Here is a 27,342-nt window from a genome sequence, read left to right as displayed (position 1 = left end):
GCTGTTTGCCATTAATGGACACCATATATTATATTATTCCATCATAAATACAATGTATATCTATGTCCCATCCTCTTATGAATCCTTACACCCTTAAGTAGCATCGGTAGGATTACCAGTTCTTTGCACTTGACCGCCAGTGCATGGATCAACTTACATTGTCTGGAGGATGACTTTGTTTGCGTGAGTGACAGTGGAATGGCAGCTATTGAATGTGGAGATGCTCAGACAGATTACCTGTAATTCCCATTGATAAGTACTGGATGTGCAAAGACTGGAAGAAAAGTGATACTTTCTACAGTCATACATACTTCCTACAGTCTTCAAGGATCAGCAAGAAAGTAATGAAACTGAACACAAGGTGTCACTGCAGTGCAGCATGTGAAATGGCTTTCCTTCAAGTCTTCAACTATAAATAACCCACTGGAATCAAGATAAAGAGATTGAAAGAGGGTTAAGTACGAGCCAGGAACAAAAGTTAACCCAGCTGTGTGTACTTGTGAAAGCCAAAAAAGTGCCAGATTAAATAAGTGAAGTCCCACGCAGGCTAAACAGTGTGTAGAATCTGGCACGTTCCTGTTCATTTAATAAAGGAAGAAAATCCAGATAAAAGTGAGACTGTTGACAGCAGCTGTGTAAAACTGGGTATCTGTATTCGAGGCACACATGGCAAAAACATATAAAACATATACAGTACCTGGAAAAGTGAAGTGGTAATTCATAAAAAATCTTATAAGGGCAAAACAGCTGAAAAATATTTACATTCCTTCAAGGTCATACAAAGCATAGAAACATATAAAAATACATTTCCACACTGAACACTGAGGAAAAAAAAAGTCAAACAATATGCACTGTGAGCAAACCCTGATATGCTGATGTATTACTTCAACAATAATATAAATATAATGCAACATGTGGCCCAATCTGATGTGTCATCTCTGCAGAAAATGTACAATGTTCCTTTAAAAAAACATTCAAGAATATCTACAAACTTGATACCATGCACATATTTTCCTCTGTAGGCATTTCAATTAGACTTCTAAAAGCAGGATGTGTGTTTATTCATGAAAGAGGTGGGATTTGTAGAATAGAGACAGTGGTATGTGTAGCTCCATTATTTGTTATTGCTAGCTTTACACAAGAATTCCATTGTAAGATGGACTAATGGTAATAGTTTCATAACTTTAACTACTTGATCCTCCACCAAGTTTAGATGGCCCTTATTAGGACACAGAAAAAAATCCCCATTCTCCCTCCCTGGCCATCCTCCTCCCCTTGTGTTTCTGGGCATAGCTAATGTCCTAAAATGGTCTTATTGTTTTGCTGTCGTATGATTTATAAAATCCTGTGGTTTCTCGTCTGAACCGTCAGTGACTTCATTTGTGCATTTCCCTCTGAAGAATAGTGGTTTGGACTGTGACCCCCCTCCGCCTACATCACTCTGCAGTTTTTTTTCCAAGACAATTGGTATTCAGGATTATGTTTCTGAGAATTTGCTTGTGGTCAAAATGAAACTGTGAGCAATGAGGTAAAAAAGAAACTACATTAGAAAAAAAGAAGAATGAGTAATAACCTCTGAACATTTGATATGCTGTGGTTGGATAACACGCAAAAAAACAAAAAAACCCACATCCTTAATCCTTTATCATCTTACCAACTTCCTTTCAGTGACACCAGTGAGACCTGGAGGCTATCTTGGTGTGATCAGTGAAGAATTCAAGTTTATAGCACAGCATGAAATATGGAATTATAAGATAACCCTGGGGGGGGCTTTCTCTGAAGCAAACATATGTCAAATAGCAAAAAACACATTTCTTTTGCACAGATAGTTTCCTTAAAGCTGTGAAACACAAAACAAATCATTGTAGCTGAAATTTCCTTGTTTCTTAGCACATAAAGTATAAAGTGTATTTCTCCTTGCTGAATGAATCCAGTCCAGTTATTTCAGTCTCTTTGACTGCTCAGTCAATGACTCTGTCTCTTAAGAGTTCAACAGACAAATTAGATGCTTGAGTGCCGAACTTTTCACCCAGACTGACTGGTCATGACGATACTGCGTCCAATCAGATGGTCTCGTACAGCAGCATCCCACTGAAGATGGTCAAAGGTTCAGAGGAGTAGCCCAGCTTGCCCGTGACGAGGTCGATACACACTGTGTCCCCTGCTTCCATGGGCAGGATGATGTTGAAGACAGCCAGAGCTCCAGGAATGTGTTTGGCCTCCGCCATGGGTTTCTCCAGGCCTTCGGGCTGATACCCAGCAGAGTCCACTCGGGCCACGCCGGTGTTAGACTTGGACAACACAGCCTCGATCTTCATGTTCTTGTGGCCTGTAAGAATGCCACTGAAGAAGTACTTCCCTTTCACTGGAGCTGTGAAATAACCTGGAGAATGGAAACAGGTAACGAGGAGGATATTAATGTTGTGCCTTTCCTGTTGCACATAGAGGTCAGACTTCCTTAATATCATGATGGAAAAAAATGAATATCAGCCACATTTATTTCCATATTTCTGTCAATATGTTCCATGAGTAACTTTCAAAGACACATTTCTTTCTTTCATGAAAAATAGTGACAGACAACGGGCAGCAAATGTGGCTGATGTTAACACAGGTAACACAGGTATACATATTTTGCATGCTGACTTACAGAAATAACAAGAAACACTATTTATGCTGAGTTTATCTAGAACAAAATTCAGGGCTAAAAGGCCTCCCTCTAAGAAATGTGTGTCTCTATTTATTTATTTTTAAATTTAATTTAATTTTATTTTTTTATATCTAATTTGTGTTATTATTTTTTTTATTTTATTCAATTTTTATTTTTTTTGTAATTTGGGTGATATGGCCCTTTAAAATCACTACATTTTTCAGAAAAGTGAAGGAGTAACAAGATCTTACTGATCTTTCCAAGAACCTGCTGAAATTCCAGCTGAAGTGAAACTGACCTGTTTTGGGGTTGTAGGTATTGTTTTCATTAACAAAGACCTCGTTAAACACTATGGTTCCTGTGCCTCTCATTGGACGAGTCAGGGCGGCAGAGAAAGAAAGGCGGGGCACGTGGGCATCAGACCCTGCAGGACCTGAACGTGGAGCAGAAACAGAGAGTAGGAGTCAGAGTGAAATAAAGATCAAAGAGTAATGAGCGCTTTCATCTGCTGTTTAGTAAGAACAACACATACCCTGTTCACCTCTGAGACCTGAGAAGTCAGATGAAAGATAAAAACAGTGAGTTCATCATCCAACAACATCACTCGTACTGTTTATTTTTTATTCTTATCTCATTGTATCTACAGTAGATGTGAAGAAAAAAAAGTAAAAAATACAACTTGTAAATCAGTCAGTGTTATTAAAGTAAACAGAGTATAGAAAGAGTCTGTTGTCTTTACCTGGTGGTCCCACTGGTCCCTGCTTGCCGTCTCTGCCTGGAGGTCCCACCCTCCCTTGGGGCCCTACAGGACCCTGGAGTCCACGCTCGCCTCTCTCTCCACGGGGTCCTGGCAGACCAGGTGGACCTGGAGGAGCAGAATGTTTGGTGAGAATGCACAACTGACAGACGAAAATCTTTTTACCAGGAATAGTGTCTCTTAGGGGAAAAACATGTACAATAAGCCAAGAACGCTAAGACATTTAACCCGGGGTGATTTAGGACGTGCTTTTCACCCTCATGTTTACTAAAGCTTCTCTTTCAGACAGATCGCAGACTTTATGGGCTCTTAAGTGAAATGCTTCTCAGGATGACAGGCTGCATTCTGTCTTTGGTCTATTTTTTCCTCACCCTGACCTTGCCTCCCTTCAACTGGGTGCTATCTCTTAACCAAAAGTCAAATCCCATGGCCTCCATCCTCTCTGACTTACCCATGAAGTCCTGTTCTATGAAACTGTGGAACTCCTTGGCCAAGTCCACCACTGAGGAGTTCACACTGCGTATCTTGGTGTGGATGTTCTCCAGCTGCACGTTCTGGATATTGTCGATAAGATCTCCTTGAGATGTTACCGTGACATTGAGCCCGTTAACGCAGCTCCACAGTCCAGACACATGTAGGTTCAGGCCCTCCTTGATCCTCTCCAGGCTGTCTGAGAAAGAGTCGAAGCGTCCGCACACCCCCTCCAGCTTGGAGAGTCTCCGGTCCAGGCCGTCGCTGGCCTGTCGGCACTCCCCGACCTCTATCACATAGTTGCTCCTCATTATTTCGATCTCTTTGCCCAGGATGTCAAATCGACTCCCTGAGTCATCAACGTGCTCTGTCAGCTCCTTCTGCAGGTTGTTCACCTTGTAGAGAATGTAGATACTTGTTAACGTGTGTATTTTGGGTGAGTTTCCTTTGACAAAGTTCTTCTATAAATATACTTTTTTCCATCTTTGCTATGATTTATTTTCCTATGGTATCTTATACACACAAATATATGCAAGCATATCATCTAGGCCATGTCTGTCAAGAAGACTCAAATATTTGTAATATGCTCAGATGTTTCTATAACTATAACAACATTATGTGAAAACACTGTTGCCAAGATAATCATGAGAAACGTTTGATTGACATAATGTTGTTTTAACAGTACATAAAGAAAAGTTATGTTTCAGTGTGTACCGGTTAATATAACAACACAGATGATCAGCTAATTACCATCGTTATCATAATAGTAGTTTGATCTTGTCTGTGTAATTCTGAAGGACGAGTTTAAAGTTTAACATAATACAGTGGTTCCCAAACTGGGGCAAGGGAACCCCAAAGGGGTCACAAGAAAATATGAGCGGTCACAAGTGTTTACTTGTTTAAGAAACAAGAGGGAATTCTGGTGAATTTTTTTTGTTTGACAAATAATGATTATTTTTCTGGCTTTTTGCTAATTTTTGCTTTTTTTAAGCCACATTTGCAGCACAGTTCTGAACAATGATGGTGAGTCCGTCCATCACTTTGGTCCAGACTGAAATATCTCAACAGCTGTTGAATGAATTGCTATGAAATTTTCTGCAGACGTTCATGGTGCTCAGAGGATGAGTCCTAATCACTTTGGTGGCCCTCTGGTCTTTTCTCTTGCTCCACTTGCATGTTGACATTTTTGGTTTTGAATGAAATGCCTCAACAACTATTGGATGGATCATGATATTGGATAAACAGATTCATGTTCCCCAGAGGATGAACTGTAATAACTTTAGTGATTCCTTAACTTTTCATCTAGTGCCACCACAAAGATAAAATTGAACAACACTTAGGATAATGACATTCCAGTCACCCTCAGCTCTACTTTAGCACTGTGTTTAGCACTAATTAGCAAATGTTAGCAGGCTGAGATGCTAAGCTAGGATGATGAACATTATACCCTCAAAACATCAACATGTTAGCATTGTCAGTGTGAGCAGGCTAGCATGCTGACCTTAGCATTTAGCTCAATGCTGCTGTAGACTTTCACTGTAGCTACTATGAATACCTGGATGGTTTAACCTCTTCAGGCCTCTAAAATCTATTTAAATTAGTCAGTCTTTGGTTGAAGTGCTTGCAACTCATAGGAAAATAACCTATGACGAGGGTCATGAGTCAATGTAAATTTAAGGGGTCACAAAAGCCAAATATAATGTACACAAAGTGTAATTACAGTTGCAGTATAAGTGGCAGTGATTTTATGTTCATCATTACAGAATCTTACCTCAGATACTATATCGTCTTTGTTGTTGGTCAGATCAGTCAGCATGTTCCCATGTGTCTGTACAGTCCTTCCCAGGCCCTTCAGAGTATCATTAATGGAGTTAAAGGTGAACATGAACCCAGCCAGCTCTCCTTGGATGGACTTCAGATCGCCTCCTAATTTACCATTGTGGACAGCGTGACCATCCAAACGTGTCTTGATATCATTTATGTTGGTTTTACACTGTCCAGTGCACTCCTCCACCTCCTCTCTGAGTCGTCCAACCTCCTCCTGAAGGTTGGAGCACACCTGAGAGCAGACAGACTCTCCCGAGTCAACTTTTCTCCGCAGATCCGTCAGCTCTGTCTGGCACCTGTTGAAACCGGTGATGGTGGAGTTGGTGAGTGAACGCAAGTCCTCCTTCATAGTGCTGCAAATGGAGCAGTCCTCAAAGTCACGGCCTAAACTTTCAACTTCTGTGACAATCCGGTTGAAGTTCTCGCCGTTTTTCCCCGTCACAGCTATTATCTTTTTAACATCGTCCGTTAAGTTGATCACTTTCTCACTCAGGGAGTCTCCTGACACAGACAGATTATTTAACTTGGTGTTAAACTTCTGGATCTCCTCTTGATTAGCCACAACTGTCCACTGCAAGGTTTTCACAGTGTCATCAGTCTTCTGGCCTTTTCCATTAGGCCCACAGGTCTCATTGCACATCTTTGTGGTCGACGTTAGCCTTCTGTCCAGGAAAGTTGTGATGTTCTCCAGCTGACTTAAACGTCGACTATGGTCTGTCACCGTGTCTCCAAGAACGGCCACGTCCAGCTCTATTTTTCCTATCTTGAAGCTGTGGTCGTCGAGCCGACTGAGGACCATGTTGCGCAGCTGTGTCACGTCCCTCTGGACAGTATCCTTCATGTTGTTCCCGGTATTTGTACACCTCTGCTCTGCCTTCCTCACAGTGTTATTCACCCTCTTCTCTAGTTCTCTCAGTCTGCCATTCAACCTGTCCTCTGTCACTCTTCCCTTTCCACCACCGGTCCCAGCAAGCTCCTTATCCAGACGCCCTTTAATGGTGTCACACTTGTTTGCGGTGGAGGTGACTTGGACCTCTACATCTGACAGCTTCTTGTCCAGCTCCGTGACTGTTCTGCAGCAAGTCTGGAAGCGCTCATTGTCACTGCGTGAGATTTCTAGGCTCTGCCTAAAGTGCTGGTCCATGGAGCTGACCAGCTTCTCCAGAGCCCTGATCCTCTCCCTGTCCTCCTGCTGCTGGCGCCTCAGGTCCTCCACACCAGCCTGAGAGAAAAGGGATTACAAAAGCTGTGATTGTTTTTCTTAGCTGTATAGCTTGTATCAATTATGTCCTCTGTTTTATCATGAAGGGGTTTCCATGCAAAGATGATACTCCATCCCAAATTGTTTGATTTGAAAGTAGTCTGTGGTCTATTAGATTTGAAAGTGGTGTAAAGTGTACGCCTACATCACCCAATGCAACTTAACCACTAAGAGTTTGTTTCAGAGATTCGGATGTGTTATGCTAACAGTGGCTAATGTAGTTTTTTCATTTTCAAATTTCAAACTATGCTGACTCAAGTGACATCACTTGAGGCAAATTATTAGATTTCATACAGTTGCCTCTGGAGGCACAAAAGACTTAATACATGTTTTTATATAAGCAATAGAGCGATTAAGGAATTAGAAAATGCATCACAAGTTTCCCTTTGTTGCTTTTCCATAATACTTTATTGTGATAAAATAGGCCTACTTTATATAATATCTGAGGTGTATTTGATATGCAAGGTCTGGGAAGGATTTACACAGCCTCTCTTCATCTCCTGAATGACAAAAATACTGAAGTTCAGGTGCAACAACAGAATAAAAACTAATATTACTGCCTCACAGTTGTACACCTCTGCCAACCAGTCAAGTTGCAGTTTACATCCATGTCTGTCCGGATTCATATAACATATGTAGTGACAGCACAGACAGCACAGAAGATCTAACCAATCACAAGAGTTTCAAGGTGGACACCTGAGATGAGTGTTGCTAATTCAGTGTCTGACCAAATGTGAAATATGGTCACAATCCTCTTCTGTTCCCGAGTTACTGTGTTGAATAAAAGCCAGAAGTGTCTTTGCAAAACATTATGATGTCACAATGAAGTTGACCTTTCACCTTTTGAATATAAAATGTCATCACTTCACCATCTTATCAGATGTTTATGTTTAATTGTGTAATACTTAGTGTATGAATTCTTGATTGATGGCCACAAACAAAAGTGTTTTGTGAAATCACAGTGACCTTGACCTTTGACCTTTGACCACCAAATTCTAATCAGTTCATCTTCGAGTCCAAGTCAACATTTGCGCCAGATGTTATGAAATTCCCTCCAGCTGTTCCTATATATTACATTCACAAGATGGGGGCAGATGTGAGCTCAATGACCTTAACCTTTGACCTTTCTCCACCAAAATCTAATCAGTTTATCTTCTAAGGGAAGGGGGTCTAAGGGAATGTTTGCACCAAATTTGAGGAAATTCCCTGAAGGCATTCCTGAGATATCGTGTTCCAAAGAATGGAACAGACAACCCAAAAACATAATGCCTCTGGCTCGGCTGTTGGTTGGTGCAGAGGCATAAAAAGATGCAAAGAAACTGTGAGTAAAAAAGACAAAAACAAACTTGTTTTACGCCCAGTCCTAACCCACCAGTTATTTCAAACAGCTGGTTGTTCTGTTTGTTGCCAGTTTTTTTCACTGCCTGATTATTGACTTTTCTGCAGTATTGTTCTTTAGTTTTACTATTTGTTTGTGCAGTGGTTCATGTGGGAGTTCTGTTTTATTGTATTACAGTCTGCATGTGGCCATTAGGTTTTACTGCTTTAGGCAGCACAAATCACTGACGGAGCACCACTGGGAACAGAGTAGATCCATGAAAATTGAGCAGCAAAACAAACAGAAATTAAATTCATTTTTGTGTCTTTTTTTTTAATGTTTTTGCCTTGTTTGCCAGATTTTCAGTTATTGTGGTTCACCTGGCAGGCAGAGCAGGACAAAGACACCCGTCTCTCCAGCTCAGTCAGTATCTCCTCCTTCAGAGTGTTCAGCTGGTTCCCCCCAGATCCTCCTCCTCTGGCCACTCCATCCAGCTCATTGCCCCCACCGTTCACCAGGTGGTTGTTGATGTTGAGCAGGGTCTGATCATGGACCTACCAACAACAATATTCACATAAATCGGTCTATCCTTACATTTATAATGTAGATATCTGGACAGGCAGAAAAACAGAAATATCTTACCTGTGTCCTGTTATACAGGTGGTCCAGCTTGGTCTGGATGCTGTTGATGGTTTCTGTCATGTGTGGCTGAGCTGAATCAGCAGGGACAATCGCCCCATTCAGACCAGGCCTATATAGAGGAAGACATGAGATTTCCATTCATTCTTGCTAAAATTTGTCATAAAAAGAGACGTGTGTTAAACCAAAGAGCAGGGTGAGAAAATAAAAAATGTATCATGTAATCATGAATGTCACATGTGGAGAGAAGATTTAGTCTAAATTCAGCTGATGGACTTTGACCATCATGGCAGAAGTCACAGGATACATCTTCTTGAGGATACGTATATATGTCTTCCTAAAGTAATTACCTGTCTTAGCATATATGTTAATAAACAAGTGTATCCTCTCTCCATAAACTGACCTGCTGCAATAAACATTCATAAACAGGAAAAGACCTACACTGTGCAATCTCCAGCATGCTGGGTGATACTGTATCAGCGTATTTGGGGTTTTCAGGATGTTTTTCAGCCTTTTGCACTTCATGAAATAAAACACTGAACATGATCAATTTAAAACAACATCCACATACAGCCTCTCGTTTATGCCGTGAATGGTGGTCTGCATGTTGTGGAGGTCCTTGGTCAGACCACGGATCGTCTCCTCCAGCTGTCGAATCTTCTCAGTGTCATCTTGAGACAACGAAAATGAAAAGCCAGTATAAAAAGAGGAAATGTTGAGTTTAATATATAAAAAAAAATGCACAATCAACACAATATGAAACATTGCTAAAACCCTGAAAACCTTTTTTCTCAGTTGGATTCTTGACATGAGCGATGTGGTCTTTCATGAACACAACATTTTCTGCCAAACTTTGACCGCTTTGTTTTCATAACCGTCGCTCAGTTGGGAAAAGATGATGTCATTTAGTTCTGTGAACCAATCAGAGTTTAGCAACATCTGAATCCAGATCTGATGAGTCAGTGGTTTGTCTGCTTTTGTTGCCAGCACTGTCCACCAAATCTGATCAAACCACACCCCAACAGTCCAGATGAGGCAGATTAGCTGAGTTTTTGACTGTTAAACTCTACATAATTTCCTGAACATTAACTTTGATTGTTGCTTTGTGTGAAACAGAGAAATAACAAAGATTGAAACTGAGTTTTCAAGGGCTTTAAGCAAAGTCAGCATACTGGATTGGTTTGGATTCAATTACGGACTTTTTCTGAAAAGAGATTTCCAGCTGTATTTTACAGTTATGCAACTGTTAATAGGACTCCCTGAAAAGTCAGACGAATTCACTCATTCATTCATTTTTAAGCTCTAAAGACTCACAAGACACATGGGAGAATACGCACATCTCGAGCATGTTTCAGTTTTTATGATGAAAATTAGGTACATCCAAATCCTTAATGGATTAAATCTGAATTTTCAGTCTTCTTTCCTTACCCTCTCCTCTCTGCCCGCCTCCTGTGTTGTGACCCGTTGTGGTTACTTGTGGCCCGTCATGGCAGTCTTCCCCCGAGTAACCATGGCAACACTTCCACTCCATTTCTGTCACCATCTTGTAAGCCACCTTATACCTTGGCCTCCTGTATGTCCGGTAGCTGAGGATGAAACAGTTGTGAAATGTCATTTTGGATGGACAGGACAAATGCTGCTTCTCTACACTGACTAAACATTTAACACTAATGACATGGACTGGACGTTGGTTGAAGTTGGTATTCTACATGTAGCACTTGATCTTTGAGCCATGCTGGTGACCTGGATTTATGTGTTTAGTGCTAATTAGCAAATGGTAGCAAGCTAATACGCTAAACTAAGAATGTGAATATAGCAGACATTGTACCATTAGCACGTTAGCATTTTTTTTTTTTTGCGCCTTTTGCAATGCAAATGTTAGCAAAGCAAAGGACAGCTGTGCCTAAGAACAGCCTCAGAGAGCTGATAGCATGGCTGTAGACATAGTCGTGTTGACATGCGTCTTAAAACTCCAGTCAACTTGGGACAAAATTGATTGGTGCCAGATCACAAAAATTATGAGATTTAAAATTTCCAGTGTGATGCTGGTATCGATGTCAAGGACCTACAGCAGTCCCTGAACTATGTACTGAATATAATCTCTGTAATCTGTTCATATTAATGTGCATTGAGCCTTTAAATGTTTGGAAATAGCTACAAATCGTCTACTGATGATGGATGAGATTAAGAGTGCTTTGTAAACTTTAAATGTTATTCCTGTCCCATTTTCCAAAAGACATCAACTGCATTCAGACAGCCCTAAATCTTAATTTCTTGCAAATAGATGATCCCTCTGAAAAGAAATGTTTTATTTGGCAAGTTGTTCTATAATTTTATCATCATGATGTGTCATTCTGCTCTGCCACTGAAGAGAGTCCCTGTTACAGTAACAATGCAATAAATAGACCAGAATTGGCCGGAAGTCTCCATAAAGATTTATGGCAGCGTCACAGGCACGTTAAGAAGCCCTGATTGGGAGAGTTCAGCAGGTTGCAGGTCCCTTATGCCAACCCACAAACACCACTGTAGGTATTGCGAAGCCGTTTCTGTGCCATAGAAAAGATTTCATCTTCCAGCTCCCTGCTCCGGGAGCGTGAGAAAAAGGGATCCAACGTACTCTCAGAGGAAAAACAAAAACAGGGCTTGGAGAGATGGAGGGAGGAGTTGGGTAGAGTTAGTGAAACAGTAAGAAAGGAGGAGAGTCATAAAAAAGAAAGACAGACAGAGTAAGAAGGAGAGATTGCTTTTACGGGGTAGGGTACTAGACTGTGGTGCCTGGAACCCCTGTCGGCTTCATTCTTAGCATAGCCCAGGTTTAGGCTGAGGTCCCTGGCAGGCATGGGGATCAAGCAGCCAGGCCAGACTCAAACAACATGGTCAAAACTTCAAAGGAGCACTTGATTAATGTTGTCTCACAACATAAAGTAAACATCTGGAAAAATAATTCAATCAATCATATCTATGGTAAATGTGCTATCTTGAATGAATATAAACATTCATAATACTGAATATGCTCCAGGCAAACCAGAGCTCCACCAGAGTAATATGTGTTTGTTTGAGACCAGTACTTCTGCTGCAATTATGTGACGCTCTGGCTTCACACGAGCACAGCTCCGAACAATCACTTTCCTGACCAGACTGCTGAAACTCTCCTGAGAGCAAGATGAACAGAAAATGAAAAGAGCTGAGTGAGATCAGTATCCACAGACAGGAAAGGGGGAGAGAAGATGCACAGATAGAGGATACAAACTTCTGTGAAACTGACAGGAAGTTGGAGGAACATGACTGAATACAGATTAGATGCCAGCAGCAGAGAGAGAGAATCAGAGGATATATGAGATACTGAAGAGGAGAGTAACAGATACTCACGCCACTCTTGGACACTGGCCCCAGGTGCAGCGCTGGTAGTCTGGTTTGATGTACGTCTCTACCCCATCCTCCATCACACAGCTAACTGTGCGTGTCACCACATAAGCACACCAGTTCCTATGAAATCACAAGCAGGGAAAAGGAAATGACAAATGAATAACTGTGTGATGACTGGCAGTTTGACCGTAACTTTAGAGTCAGGCCTTCACACAAACATAGCAGTCCTCTTACACACATACACTGTTAGTATACACTCAGCTGCCATTCTTTGTTTCTGGGCAAAGAAAAGGAAAGATTTGGAAAAATAACAATCAGAAATCTGGTCACTTGTTGAATGTGAGGCTCCAGTGGGTTTTGAGATCAATATCTCAAACCCCCGGACTGATTATTATTCTGTACAACATTCAAGAGAAATTGTCCGCTGGTGCAAATGTCAGATCAGTTCAGGATAACTGCATGATTTCAACAATGGCTCCCATTGTATGCCTCCACAACTGCACATTGACCAACCCACACAAAGACACACACACATGCACACATATCCTTGTAGTGTTTATACTGAAACTACCACATTCATTCCACAAACACTTAATATGATACTGATAATACAATTTTTTGCCTCTCAATTGTGTATAATCTCAAGTTAATCTTTAGCCCTGTGAAATAATTGACAGGAAATCAAATTTAGAGTGTGTCCAGAACCAGCCGCTGGATAAAGGAATAGTTCAACATTTTTTGCAATATACTTATTTGCTTTTCTTTCCAGAATAACACCAGAAGAAAGATATCAAGGTCAAGTCTGTGAGTTGAAGCATAGATTTGCTGTTCTAATATAATACTCACTTGCTCATAAGTGCATTGACAGCGTTACTAGTCTCTATAATAATTCCTAAACTGTGAAAAGATAATGCCAACGTAAGATGGGGAACAACATTGACAGTCCTCATACTGCACAATGCATCTTAAAGTTCAGCTGAAGCTAATTAATATGGGGCTTCAGCAGCTAGTTTAATCTGTCAGCTAATCAGCTATTGCCATTCAAATGAGTTTTCTAATGTTAGCTACTGAAACATGAACGTAGCTCAAATTTAAACCTGGCTTAACTGTAAATTTATCACATTTACATACATTTATATAGTGAACCTGTTGGCGGACAGTTTCTTATTTACACGTCCAGGAGACAACGATAATATTCATTTGGAGTCATGTTCTGACCAATTGGCAAATGTAGGTAGCACATTCACTCCCATATTAGTTATTACTTTTTTTGCCACCAACCTCTTCGGGAAATATTGAAGTCATAGCTGTTAGATGTTCCAATACCTGCACCAGCTAGTCACTAACTTTGTATGTCCCCCTTGATGCTGAGCAGGTAAAGTTTGTTAAAATAGCGGCGGGATCATCACCACAACCAACTGTTCACATTACATTTGATCAGTTCTTAATAAAGAAATACTGATTACAGCAGCTTCAGGGTTCATTCTGGTTTAAGCCTTGTCTTAACCCTAACTCAAACGCTAATTCTCAAATAGTCCCTGTAAAGTGAAGGCTGTCAAAAAATGATTTCACATAACAAAGTTCTCAAAAACATGTATTTAAACCCAAAGATGCAGGACAACAACATACACATACACTCCCATACCCCCCCCCTCAGTCTGCATGCTTCTCAATTTGTCCTCAGCCCCCTGACCTCCCCTGACCCTCAGATATCTCTCTGGATAACAACTACAGATAGATTTAAGACACAGACGTCCTTCAGTCACTTTCTATCATCATTTTCATATTACCCAGAATCCCCATCCACTGCTATTTCCCTGGTGGTTATTATGGCCAATTAGTGTCACTCTCACATTCATCTGAACAGAACTAAGGGTTTACAGATAAGAGTTGGAGCGTACAAGGAGTTCCTTCATACTGGTAAGTCAATCAGCGGCTTTCATCTCTCGGGCTTCATGTCTGTCAGTCTGTCCCTCTATGTCTCCTTCTTTTTTTCTGTCTGTCTTCATGTCTGCCACTCTTACTCTCTTGCTCTATGTGTAACTCACTTTATTTTTTAGGTTACATTCGTCTGTGTGGATCTGTCTCGTTCTTCCCACACACTTTTTGTCACTCCTGCTGTTTCTTTCATTTCATCCCTCTCCACCTGCGTCCCTCCCCGTCCATCTCTGTTTATCCCCTTCTCCCTCCGATCCGTGTCCCTCGCTCTGTCTACCTCTGCCCTGTTCCCCCTAAGACCCTGATCCTCCTCTTCATCCCAGAGCTTGTCTGACTGAGAAGGAGTTTATCTTGTTACAATCCTCCCCAGCCCCACATGACTGCTGCTCCTGTTCCTCCTCTACGTGGGAAAGTGAAAATCACTAATTAGCTGTCAGATTCTACAGCAAAGGTTTTTCTCAAGGAACATAATAGACACACACACACACACACGTAGATTTACACATATATAATAGAATAAATATATAATTCCATGAAGTGTTCAATGAGTGTGTATACATATACACATATGTAATCTTAGTTATCGTGCACATTTGAGTTACCATATTAATTTACGTGTTTAAGAAGTGATGCAATATTATTTGAGTTTATTATATTATTGGTTGATATTAATTGATATTTTATAATCATATAATTATGAGTTGCAAAAATGTATTATTTTAAATATATAATATATAAAATATATATTTTGTAGGTGTAACATTTAAGTAGTTTATATACAACCCCCTTTAGTATGTGGGGTACCTTTGGTTGTTTCCGGGAGGACTGGTGTGAAAGTCTTTTCTGACATTGCTAAGGGAAGAATAAAGTTGTGATTACTGTCCCTCTGTGTTGGTGGTGATTAAAGAAGACAGCTAAATAAGAATGTAGCCCGTCTCTCGCCCACAGCCCAGACAGCCTGGAGGAAGCTGTATGTGCTATGATAATGTTCTCATTGACCAGTTTATGCAATTATCTAATCAGCCAATCAGCAGAGCAATCTATAAAATCATGCAGATACAGGTCAGGGGAGGAAGACCTCATTAGGTTCCACTCTTTCAGCCAAGAACAGAAATCTGAGGCTGCAGTGGGCACAGACTCACCAAAACTGGACTGTTGAAGACTGGAAAAACTGATGAAGCTGGATTTCTGCTAAAACTTGCATATAGGGTCAGAATTTGGCTTCAACAGTATGAAATCGTGGATCCAACCTGGCTTCTATCAATCATCAATAATTGTGTGGATGTCACAGTCTATCTGGGTGTTGTTGCACCAGGTCACAAAGCAAAAGTCGTCTCAAACTGGTTTCATGAGCATGACAATGGGGTCAGTGAACTTCAGTGGCCTCATCAGTCACCAAATCTGGATCCCGTAGAAAATCTTTGGAATATGGTAGATCAGGAGATTGGCAACATGACTGTGTAATCCACTCCACAAAGAACTGAGGCTATTTATATATATATGTGTGTGAGAGTTTACTTTGTTTCTAACAGCAATGAATAATTAAACGTCTAAATGTCATTGTTTATAAAAAACTATAGAATTACTGGTGGTTGACTTGTTTGTGGAAGTACAAAAACATGCTCTTGATTTTTTTCAAGTATAATTTTTCAGAACTGCAGTCCATTCATTTTCACTGCTGGTCAAATAAAACCAAAACTATCTGTATACTCAAGTATTCAAAGTAGACTGATGAATTCGCTGGACTGTCACAGTATGTATATGTTGGCCAATAAGCAGCAAGAAATACAGAAACAGTCGTTTGAGATTAAAGAGAGAAAACAGTGTCTCCATTACAAAGTTTGTCTATGGCAGTAAATTCAATTAACCCTTTTCAAAATATAGTTATATTATGTTTTATGTTAAAAAAAAAAAAAAAAAGTTTGGCCACCAAACTCCACGATGTCGCACTGTGAGACAACACTAGAGGTAAGTGGTAACAAGTCACTTTGCAGATAAAGATTTTGCATTCAAAATATTTGACAACTTACATGCATGATGAGAGTGATAAAAATAACAGTTAAATCATATAGTAAATACCTTTTACTGAATAAAATCAAGAATGTAGGACCTTGTTATTAAGTATTATCAAACTGCAGTGTTGCCACTTTTACTGAAGTAAAGAATCTGAATACTTCTTCCTCCTCTTGTACTGTTGTCTGCTCAATTACACAATGACTCAGTGGGATTTAAAAGCCCTGTTCAAAACCCTGTCAAAATATATATCAGTTTCAAATTAGAAAAATTCTTCCATCTGCCGTCAGATCAGATCATTGGATTAAAGAACAAAAAGAAACCTTTCACCACTAACGCTCTAGATATTTTATTTTAAATGCAAGTGAATCTTGGTGCTAATGATCCAGACAGTGCTGTAGTCCTGCTGTGAGTGATGGATGCTTTTCCAGTGGATTCCCAGAGTATGGATTGCAGATACAGACTTTGTGTTTTGTATATTCACAGTATATCTTGTTGCTTTGAACAGATTTGAAATGAATCCTAATTTTTTTTAGGGGGGGATGGATGGGGGAGTTCAGCTGAGTCTGGGGTCAGAGCCAGATGAGCATAAGTGAAAGTCATTTGGCTAAAACCATCCAAGTCGTGCATCTAAACAAATGCTGTAACTTGCTCCGTGTATTTCCACAGATTTGCGGTTCTTCACAGCGATCAGCCTCCTCACGCTATGCATCCAACTGAATTACATTGTGCTGTGCTTTTCTGCAGTTTGCTATATTATATTTAACGTGTCTGTAAGAGCTTGGAGACTGTTGATTCAGAGCAAAACTCTGCCAACATACATCTGAAGTCAGTCGGCGTCAGTGCTTCCAAACACAGCTGCTTCTCCCCTCATGGGTTTCCACAGTCTTGCAGCTCATCACAGGGATCCTTATTGCATTATGCCGTGTAAGGGTTTCCAGGGTTATCTTTGTTTTACTGTGTTTGTTAGGCTGAACAGTTTTCGAGAAACATCGTCTCTTACATCTCCATCAGGAGAGGAAACAGTGCAGATAGGAACAGCAACATCTGATATCAGACAGCAGTGATAAATCAAACCAGCTCTGTCTCTTCCCCCTGCAGTTCCACGGTGTTGTTTTTTGTCACTGTGATTCAGTGAACCAGCTCTGCTGATCTGTTATCCCGACTCACTCACGCTCAGGGCCACCGACAGCAGATAAAGAATACATTTTGGCAACGTTCACACCCTATCTCCTCTGATGGAGACCAGGCGCTGGGTCTTATATAAATAAACCTAAGCATCTAACTTTTCACACTACAGACCAGACACAGATGTGGATTCACACACAGACACACGCACACATATGCATGCATATACAAACACACAGCTCCCACAACTTCTCTGCAGCTTCCAAACACCCACACTCACAGTTTTGTACATACCGCCCTCCCTGCCAGTTCGTTTTCCATCACTCCATCACTGGCTTTTCCAACGAAATGCATAAGAGGAGCCTTTATATTAGTAGGAGGATGACTAAGTGTTAGTGTAGCACTGAAAGATTGTGTCTGTGGGTGGGTGTGTGTGTGCCTGTGCCTAGACGCATGCCCTTCACAGTGAGAGGGTAGTGAATTTGTTGATGTACTTCCTGCATGTGTTCCTATGAGGATATTTTCGGCTGCATGTATAACACCTTCAAAAGAACATTTCAGCCCCAAACCCGTTGGCCTTTTCTTCTCTCTCTCTCTCTCTCTCTCTCTCTAACCAGTGTGAAGTTAAGCATTCCCAACAGTAATCCAGTAAAGTCCCATTAATCCAAATGGCTGTAAAGAAATCGCTCAGATGAAAGTCCACTAACTACACTTGGCATTTCTTCTATAAGTATAAAATACAATTACAAGCACACATGCATGTCATTCTACACACACAGAGCCCTCCATTCACAAGAGCCACACACAGGCAGACAAGGACACTCACACTTCCACTTCACTACACGACACACCTTCACGCCAGGTAAACATTCAAATTTAAGTCTGTAACTTTGGCCATTCAGCATCATGTTTACTGAGACAGAGAACATGTGTGTGGGTGTGTGTGCCTGGTCTCCCTTCAATGGCGTATTCAGCACCTAATCTCCCTGTTTCCTTTACGTTATCAGCACATAAACAGTCCAGTTCCTGCACATATTACTTGATGTTTATAACTACAATATGTATTTGCACAGTGTCTCTCAGATAGCACCAGATTAAAGAAAAAAGGACATGTAAAACTAGAGAACAATGATTTCTTTGAATTTAAACTTTCAAGTTGTCTAAGCCTTCAAACCTCAGTGGGCTCCAGTGGGACGGTCATTACAGGCTCCTGCTGTGCAGCCACACATTGTTAAATCCTAATGAACTTTTGGGGAAATTCTTGAGGAGAGCTTCCAAAGATATCAAATATTTAAAGCTAATTTTGGGGTAATGTTGAGCCTCATTTGGGACCATCAGTTGCATCCCTTAAGAGGGGCTGTGCTAACCAGACGTGGATTTGGCAAACCATTTTGGTTAGTGTTCATCATTATAGCCTTCTCTGTTATAAAACCAAAACACGGTGTTAGAATTTATATCCCACGAGTTTCCTAACACCATGTTTCGGTTTCACAAGTGGAAAGATTTCAGGGACGAGGTCTAACTGATTGGTTTGGCAAATCCACATCTAGTTAACTTCCTTAATGTAACAGAGTGCAGCTGGGGCTGGGTAATGTCTGTAAAATGATGTGCAAGACATTCAGACAATTTCCATTTGCTGGAATTGAATGGTCATGAATAGTCATAGTAAATATTATAGCTTCAATGAAGAGTCGGAACAAAGTAATCAGAGACTTTCAAACCTGTATTTTTGCTACATGTAGACAAGGAAAACAGTCTGTAAACACAACAGTGGCATTTTATCACCTTTGAAGCTGATATGACGAACGTGTTAGCAAACATTTGCTAATTTACATAACCAACACACGCAGAGCAACATTAGAAAAATATCTGGCTCTCTGGCTGCTAATGCTCCACTGTGTTCTCCTAACTTTGTCTGTCGACTATTTGGTGTGGGTTTAGTGGGTTTTAAGAGTTTTTGAGCTGACAAGCAAAGACAGGGCTGAAGGCTATGTCTGAAAACGACACTGATGAGAGCAGGGAACAACAAAACAGTAAACCAGTAAAACCAAAACAATGTGCTGAGAGATGCTAAAATGCTTAATAGAGAGGAGGAGGACTATGATTATCGTCTTCACATTACACATTGACAACATAAAAATACTGACACGCTTGCATGCATGTTATTTAACACACACACTTTGTCCTCCTGCAGACAGACACATACACACAACATCTTCATTGAGAAACCTCCATTGTACACATCTCACTTTATTTACAGAGCCATAACACAGCGTGAGGGGAACTGTTGCACCTGTCTCAGCATTTCTTTATCCCCCTGTAAATTTCACATCCTTATAAAACGGCAGTCAGACACCTCATAGTCGGGCAGGAAGTCACCGCCTGACATCTCACCCCACACATACCAGGTTCATCTTATTCAAAAGCACCTCTGCATGAGCCCTACAGCGGAGGATTGTGGGTAAAACTGGAATACTCAGTGACATAAATAGCTAAGTGGGAGGAAGAAGGAATGAAAGGAAATAAAAGGAAGCCAAGGTTTAATACTTAAACAAAGAAATCACTTTGTGACGCCCATTGTCGTCGGATCTTTCATTTAGCTTCAAGGGAAGGCTTTGACAGCGACCTGAATGAGTGGATGAAAAGGGGAGTGCCTCAGTGTTTGAACTGTGACCCAGAGGTCAAGCACCCCTCCAACGTCCTTGTAAAGGTATCCCGCTGTACACACACCGCAGAGCACACAGACTGCCACAAACGACAACATGCACACTCGAGTGCACTCACTCATGCTTGATTGATCGCAATGGCGACAGACAAACACACGTAACGACAGACGCACACATTCTTCCAGTCTGTCTGTTCGCTCTTAAAATGCAGTTTCACTCGCACGAGCACACAGTTTTCCCTTTGGACCTGTTCCAACACGAAGGAACAACGTGACTGTGTAAACTTCTCTCTGATTGTTTAGCCTGGCGGTCACAAAGATTTACAGAGAATGTCCATGATACTGCCATTTGCTTTTACATTATTGCTCAGATTCGGCCACACTCACAGGTCTGCAGGGGGCTTTCGAGGCCCGCTGAATTTTACCCATTTATGGAGGCATGTGTGTTTGAAACATAAACCTCCTCAAAGCCTTAAAATTGCAGTTTCCCAAAATAGTGCAGACTATTTATTCAGGTAAAACTTTATTAGCTGCTCCCAAGCACAAAATAGTAAGTTCAGTAACTGTAAGTCTTGTCAGGTTGTTTATAGTTTCAGTTGTTCATGTGTGTTAAGATGGGATGTGTCACTGTTCCGTAACTTTACCCTTTCTAAGTGAGGTAAAGAAGGTCTTCTCAAATGCTATGCATACTGGGAACTATGGTAATTAGGTTACAATGGCTGTGACTGGAAAGGATCCCTTTTCCCACATTTCCATTACCATATGTAAGGAGATTTGTTTACTGGCCCAGTTAGCAGAAAGCAGAAAATCACACATGAAGTGAGCTTGGACACTTTCCAAAGACTGGTCAAGATGAAGACAGTCCTGTTACAGTCCAACTGCCTGACGACACACTCGTGCATTTTGGTATGCTGTCTCTGTAGTGACCAGGATTCTTTATTATATTACAGTGCATTGTGGGAAATGCGTACTTCTCTGAAAGTGTGCTGCAGTTGCGTGTTAAAATTCAGATGCAAAGAAACAAGAGACATGCTAGCAGCTTTTGAGACAATATCTACTTAAGCAACTTGAGCTAAATGCTAATGTTAGCGCACTAACATGCTATTAAATGACAAGGCTATAATGAAAGTTAGCAAGTGTAATGTTTACAATGTTCACCATCTTAGCTAAGCATGCTAACATGTACAGCTGAGGCTGATGGAAGTGTCATTAGTTTACCTTAAATTAGTTTGACTTGCCAAAGAATTGGACAAATTAAAATTTTGACCTGATCATGGTGATACCACAGACTGTATCTAAAGATAGATGTTACCTCCGTATCGTCACCCACAGGTTTCTGAAGAGCAGTTTTGAAGCTCAGAGTGGGCTGCTCCACCATCGCCATCTTGGCAGAGCCTAACTCCACTTGACTCCAGGCTGATCCAAAAATAGGCAAACAGGTGGGCAGTGTGTGAAGCCAAGACTTTGGTACATGCTGGTTTGTGGCAAGCATACACTCACCCACCTATCACTCAAACCAGTATGTCCTCTATTATGCAGAACTTTACGCCTAAAATTTAAACCGGTGAGTTATATAAAAATTCACCCCTCAGTTGTCATGAAGGTGGACATGAGCCAGAGAGACCGAAACTGTTTTTGGTACCAGGCTGTAAATGTGTTCATTTCTGCTGTAAAGTTGGACATTTTAACATGAGAGTTTATCGGGACCGACTCACTTGGAGCCAGTCTCAAGTGGTCATTTGAGGAACTGCAGTTTTTAGCAGTTCTGTGTTGGCTTCATGGTGGTCTGAGGGGAAAAATCCTCCCAACAGTTGTTCAGTCTATTTATTTCAGTCTGGACCCAAGTGGTGGAAGAAGTGGAGCTGGGAGTCAGTGTTCATTTTTTAACTGTCTTAGGGTCAGTTTAATGAGCACTTCATAACATGTTCCTTTAGCTTATAACTCATAGTCTATAATGATTAGTGGCAACTATATTCCTTCAGATGGACACGAGGCAAATTAAACAACGACTTAATAATAAAGGTTCTGTAATTTACCAACATTAGATTTTGCATGCAAGCAAAATTCTGAGCAACCACAACAGAAGAGAGTTCAACCACAGTCGATTTCTGCTGCACTGGAGGCACCGGGGTGATTGGTCTGCTCTGGGGCAATTATTAAAAGAAGCTAAATTACTGACAATTATTCTCTCTCTGAGTCCAAACTGACTTTTTTTTTCAATTCCAGTCCTTAGATCGTATAACTAATAGAGTATGAATTACTGATGTTTTATTGGTTATTTTATTATGACCTTTTACATTTCCCAAGATTTCCTTTCCACAACAGAAGAAGCGCAAACTAAATGGCACTGGTCCTGTACTTTATGTAGACAGAGATAAACCTTGGTCTAATGTGGCTACTGTTATCTGTGCCTCTGTTTTGATTGATTTCTCCTTGTGATTCTTAAATGTTGGTGCCAAATGGCAGCAGCACAGAGAAGCCCATGTTCTTTCATTCTGAGGAACTGAGAGTTTGTTTGTTTGTTGTTTACGATTATCCACAGGAATACAAAATACACAACAGTAAACAACAAAAGTTTTTTTCTTTACAGCTAAAAAAATTCTCCACTGACTTTCAGCTCAAATGACATTCAATGCACGTCCTAATGGATGAGCTGTAGAAGCTTAATATGTAGTACTTACACTATATGGCTAAATGTATTTGGACACCCTAACACAGTATGTGCACTTGCATCATATCTGACTGTCTCGCTCTCAAACCATGGCCATTAATCTGCTGCTGTAGCAGCCTCCACCCTCCTGAGGAGGTTTTCCACAGTATGTTGAAACCTGGCTGCAAAACCTGGCTGCAGGGATCACTCAATAATGCTCCTGTGTAATGGGAGCATTATTGAGTGAGGGCACAGGCCTGAGCTGGGACCATATATCACCTATCACAGTCCTGCATGGATAACTTACAGAACTCACAGGGCTCTGTGTAGACTCTGTGTTGAAAATATAAAGTCACTGGATGACAGGAAATCTTAGTCAGTTTGAAGCCGGGAAAAACGGCTAAATCATGGATTTGTAAAGTAACAAAAACAGTATTATATCTGACAGAAACGATCTCTTCTGAGGCCAACACAATCAATGGACTCAATCCTCTATCTTCAGTCAGTGAGTGAGCATGGAGTCCTGCACCATCTTTGATTTTACATGGCTTGTATTGTCTTTAATGGAAGAGCTCCTCCTCCTTTCTCAGTCATGTTTTCATTACTTCACAGTCACCTGATGACATCCTTTACAAGCTTGACGATCTCTAAGACGATTTTCTACCATCTGGTGACTTTGTATTTGCCACATTCTTTCTGTTATAAATGTTATGAATGAATTTGTGACTTAAAAGATGCAGCAGATATCCAGGCGGGACCATGATACGTACGGCCATCAGGAATAGCCTGGCTCTGATTTTGGGCGTTGGATAGGGTTGGATAGGGTCTGCCAAGTTCTTCCACACCCAACTGGGAAAATCATGTCTGCATGGACTTGGCTTTGAGCACAAGGGGTACTGTCATATTGAAACTGGAAAAGGCTACAAAGGAGGCATTATCTATGATTATATCCTGTAGTGTATAGGATTTGTTCATGAAATAGCTCAGATCATGAAAAAATAAATATGTAGGTTGTCTTATTACCTTCAGTGCAATTGCATTACTGGGCCTTTAAATGCCTCATATCATAAAGTTTATTTTTTGTTATCTAAATTCATGTCAACACAACATCTGGACATCCAGAGGCTGAATAACAGTACAGTGCATTTGTCTGCCTTTATGGCCCCTGCAGTGAGCACCCTCATGTAACAAAGTGCAGGGGAAGATGAGTATGATTAGTCAGACACAGAGATGATGATGATGAAGATGATGATGATGATACTCTGTATCTGCTCCTTGCTTCCCTCCGGTGGTGATCTGATGTTCTGTCCTTTAAGCTGCAGCCCACCTGCACCTGCATGGATGCACCAGCTCCTCCCTCTGCCTCTGTCTGGAGCAGAGAGGATGACGTGTAGCTCTGACATTTTGGCAGAAGATGTGTCAGACAACTCCGGGTCCTCCTGTCCACCCCCACCCCCCATAAGACCCCTGCTGGATGTCTTCAGTTCATTCAACACCCTTTACCACTTATGGAATACTTCACACATCTGTCAAAACAGATCGATAGAGTTCAAACAGATGTCAAAGGGGCAAACCGCATTGCACCAGGCCAGCGCATTCTTCTCCCTGTTGCGTCACTCTGAGTGTGTGTGTGGTTTGTATGTGTGTGTGTATGCCACAGCCCAGCCATGCTGACTCCTTCATAGCCTACTGGTTTCAGCAGGAGTGAGGCATATAAGGACCCAGGCCCTTTTCTCTGCTCCTGACAGTCTGTCTTTTCTCTCATTGGGTCACTGCTCTCAGTCTTTACTCACTCTTTCATCCCCTCTTGTCTCGCCTGCCCGAGTTCTCTCTCTTCTCTCCAGATCATCTGTTTCCTTTACCCTCTTTTTTCTTCTCTTGCCAGTTTCCGCCGTCTTTTTTCTTCCCTTTTCTGTGTTATCTTCGGCTCACTTATCTTGCTCTCTCTGAACCAGATAGTTTATCTATTTCCCTCTCTTCTATTCATCTATCCCTCTCTTGATTTCTTATCTCTCACTTCTGCTTCATCAATTGAAATTTTTCTTCTCTTTTTCTGTCTGCCGCCCTGTGTCCTCCTCTCTGTGTGCCTCCCTCCGTCTCTCATTCACAGTAGCCAACAGTTCAGCTTCAACATCCACCGACAGAGAGGCCAACCATCCATATCTCATCGCTCAGGCAGCCACAGCAGCAGCAGCAGCAGCAGCAGTGCAGCTGTGATGTGGAGACAAACTTGACTGAAGCTCATATTGCAGGAGCTCAGCTTCCAGAAGCCTGGCCTGCCTTGCACACACACACACACACACACACACACACTAAGTACAAACACATGCAGGCATGCAGGCAGATACACACCATATGAGAGAGCTCTGACATTCACTCAGTCAGACATTCTGTTGTATTCATACACTTGCACACACACAGTCATTCAAATTGCCAAAAACAAGTCTCTCTCACACACACACACACACACATCTGTCCACTGAGGTGAGGGGGTCCTCCACACACGTTCCCCTCAGGCATAAGTTCAATTACATGCTAATAACACACTATGCGGCTGCAACAGCACAATAAAAACATACATGTGTTGGCTCACTTACAATATGAACAGCTTTATGAGTGGGGACCCAAGCAGCCATCACTGATTTATGAGTGACTATTAATCAACAGTTGCTAAGATGTAAATGATTTCCTTACTGTGCCATAAAAGAGGGCAAGTTGGTGATAAATCTGAATCACTCAAGTGGAAATTTCGAGACGAAATTTAGTGGAAAAAGTTCCTTTTATACATTATCCATCTTCTGGATAAGTGATGTTCAAACAAAGTTCACTGTCCTTGCAACTCAGCAGCCCATTCACCTCTGCCTGACAGCAAGAATGATAACCCCCCCCCCAACAAGGCTGACACTGGAGGCACTGCTTGAGATTCTGGGCCCCCTGAAAACTTTACACTTGAGGCCCTGAAACAGTAAATATCTATAATCCCTGTAAGCCCTGTACAGCTCTGGGGCCCTTGAATCATCACAACCACATCTTCCTCCACCCCCACCCCATTCAGGGAGGGCCCCTGCTGACTAACAGACATACTCACAAATAAGACATTTCCTCTGAAAATACAAAATACACCATGTTTACGTCTAAGAAGATGTTTTGACAGTGTGGACATAAAAAAGACTTTAATCAGGGAAACAATCCCATGAAATTGATTTTGTCCAGTTGTAACCCACAGGAAAAGATAACTTTGTCATTCTCACGTTAATTAATAATGTAGTTAAATTTTGTTATTTCAGTTAATTTAGGGCTGCAACTAACAATTATTTTCATTAGCCTATCAATTAACTTGTCGATTATTATTTTTATCTTATCATTAAATCATTTAACCTATAAAATGTCATAAAATCTTGAAAAATCCCATCACAGTTTTACAGAACTCAAGGTGAAGTCTTCAAATGTGATTTTGTCCACAGTCCAAAACATATTAATATTTCATAGTTATCGAGAAAAAAGAGGCTGAAACCAGCAATCAATCGACTAATCAATTAATTGCCTAATGTGTTATCTTTGCCGGGGATGACCCACCAGAAGCAGCAGCAGTGTAGTGGGTGACCCGCACCATCGTCGAAAACCTTAAATTAGCATTTTTCCAATGAAGGTTTTGAACTGCGGCTCCCTGCTGCAGAACCATCGCAGTCTGAATGAGCCGCAGGTTGGTGACGCTTCATGTGGACCTTACCTGTGTCTGCTGGCCGCTCTCTGTCCGGTCTGAACACTGGACTCCGCGTATCCGAGACCCCAGCAGACCCGGGTCAACATGAAGGCAAGCAGGTAAAATAAGGTCTCCATCATCAAGCCGAGTGCGGCTCAAGAGAAAATAAGTTCGTCCCAAAGTTTGTCCCAGAGTCGGTCTCCCGTGTTTATCTTCAGTGACGTGAATGAGGATGGAGAGCCATGACTTCACAGCGCGAGAAAGTCCCACTACCCCCGCGGTGTCCAGTCAAGTGCATTTCAGACGGTGGTCTGGAGCTGAGGGAGCGGCGGGCTCTGCCTGCCGCCGAGGAGCCGAGCAACAGGAAGAAAGTTTCCTGCAGGGGCTCCAAGAGCCGGCGTGCCAGCTCAGGGTCTCTCTCTCTCTCTCTCTCTCTCTCTCTCTCTCTCTCTCTGTGTACATATGGATAGACCCTCTCCCCTCCACCATTTTCTCTGTTTCTCTTTGAGACTCGACCCCTTTCACTTCAGTTCACCTGAAACTGCTTCAGGAAGACATTTTTGACCTCGCCAAAGCAATTTTATGTCAAAACAACAAAGTTGCAGAAGACAGTCCAAGAAAAACAAGCAAGCTCCAAGGAACTTTAAAGCCCCCCCATCATAAAGTTCAAAAACAGGTGCCACTTTTAATGGACGGAGAAAATGTTTAAAATTAGAGCATATGATATACAGTCAGCCATGTGTCTGCAGTGACTGGGCTTTCTTTCCCCCAACAGCCCTCATGTGATGGTAAACTACGCCTATACATATCTTACTGCTAGAGCTTCTTTATATCAATGACATATTTTTTCCACATTCAAGATTTTCAAGATCATCAGAAATGTTTTATTAAAGGAACGAATTAAAGAATATGACAGTAAAAACACAAATGTTATATCCAGAAGTTGACTTTTAATGAAT

The 27,342-nt window shown here is 41.4% G+C and overlaps 1 protein-coding gene across 1 annotated transcript; it reads right to left on the bottom strand.

Moving 5' to 3' along the window:
• Positions 1–632: 632 nt before the first annotated feature.
• emilin1a (elastin microfibril interfacer 1a) lies at positions 633–26,713 on the bottom strand. The gene is made up of 12 exons (XM_071478605.1): positions 26,411–26,713; positions 12,290–12,406; positions 10,349–10,506; positions 9,492–9,591; positions 8,924–9,032; positions 8,662–8,835; positions 5,647–6,924; positions 3,856–4,270; positions 3,387–3,512; positions 3,180–3,197; positions 2,946–3,080; positions 633–2,383 (listed from the first exon to the last, which is right to left on the bottom strand). The coding sequence occupies exons 1-12, from the start codon at positions 26,521–26,523 to the stop codon at positions 2,064–2,066; spliced, it is 3,063 nt and encodes a 1,020-aa protein (XP_071334706.1). The 5' UTR covers positions 26,524–26,713; the 3' UTR covers positions 633–2,063.
• Between the last annotated feature and the right edge of the window lie 629 nt (positions 26,714–27,342).

Source organism: Trachinotus anak, unplaced genomic scaffold (assembly GCF_046630095.1).
Source record: "Trachinotus anak isolate AG129_WGS33_773 ecotype Australia unplaced genomic scaffold, CSIRO_AGI_Tana_v1 ptg000005l, whole genome shotgun sequence".
NCBI lineage: Eukaryota > Metazoa > Chordata > Actinopteri > Carangiformes > Carangidae > Trachinotus > Trachinotus anak.
The sequence above is the reverse complement of the archived record's forward strand: the minus strand, read 5'-3'. Positions and strand labels throughout refer to the sequence as shown.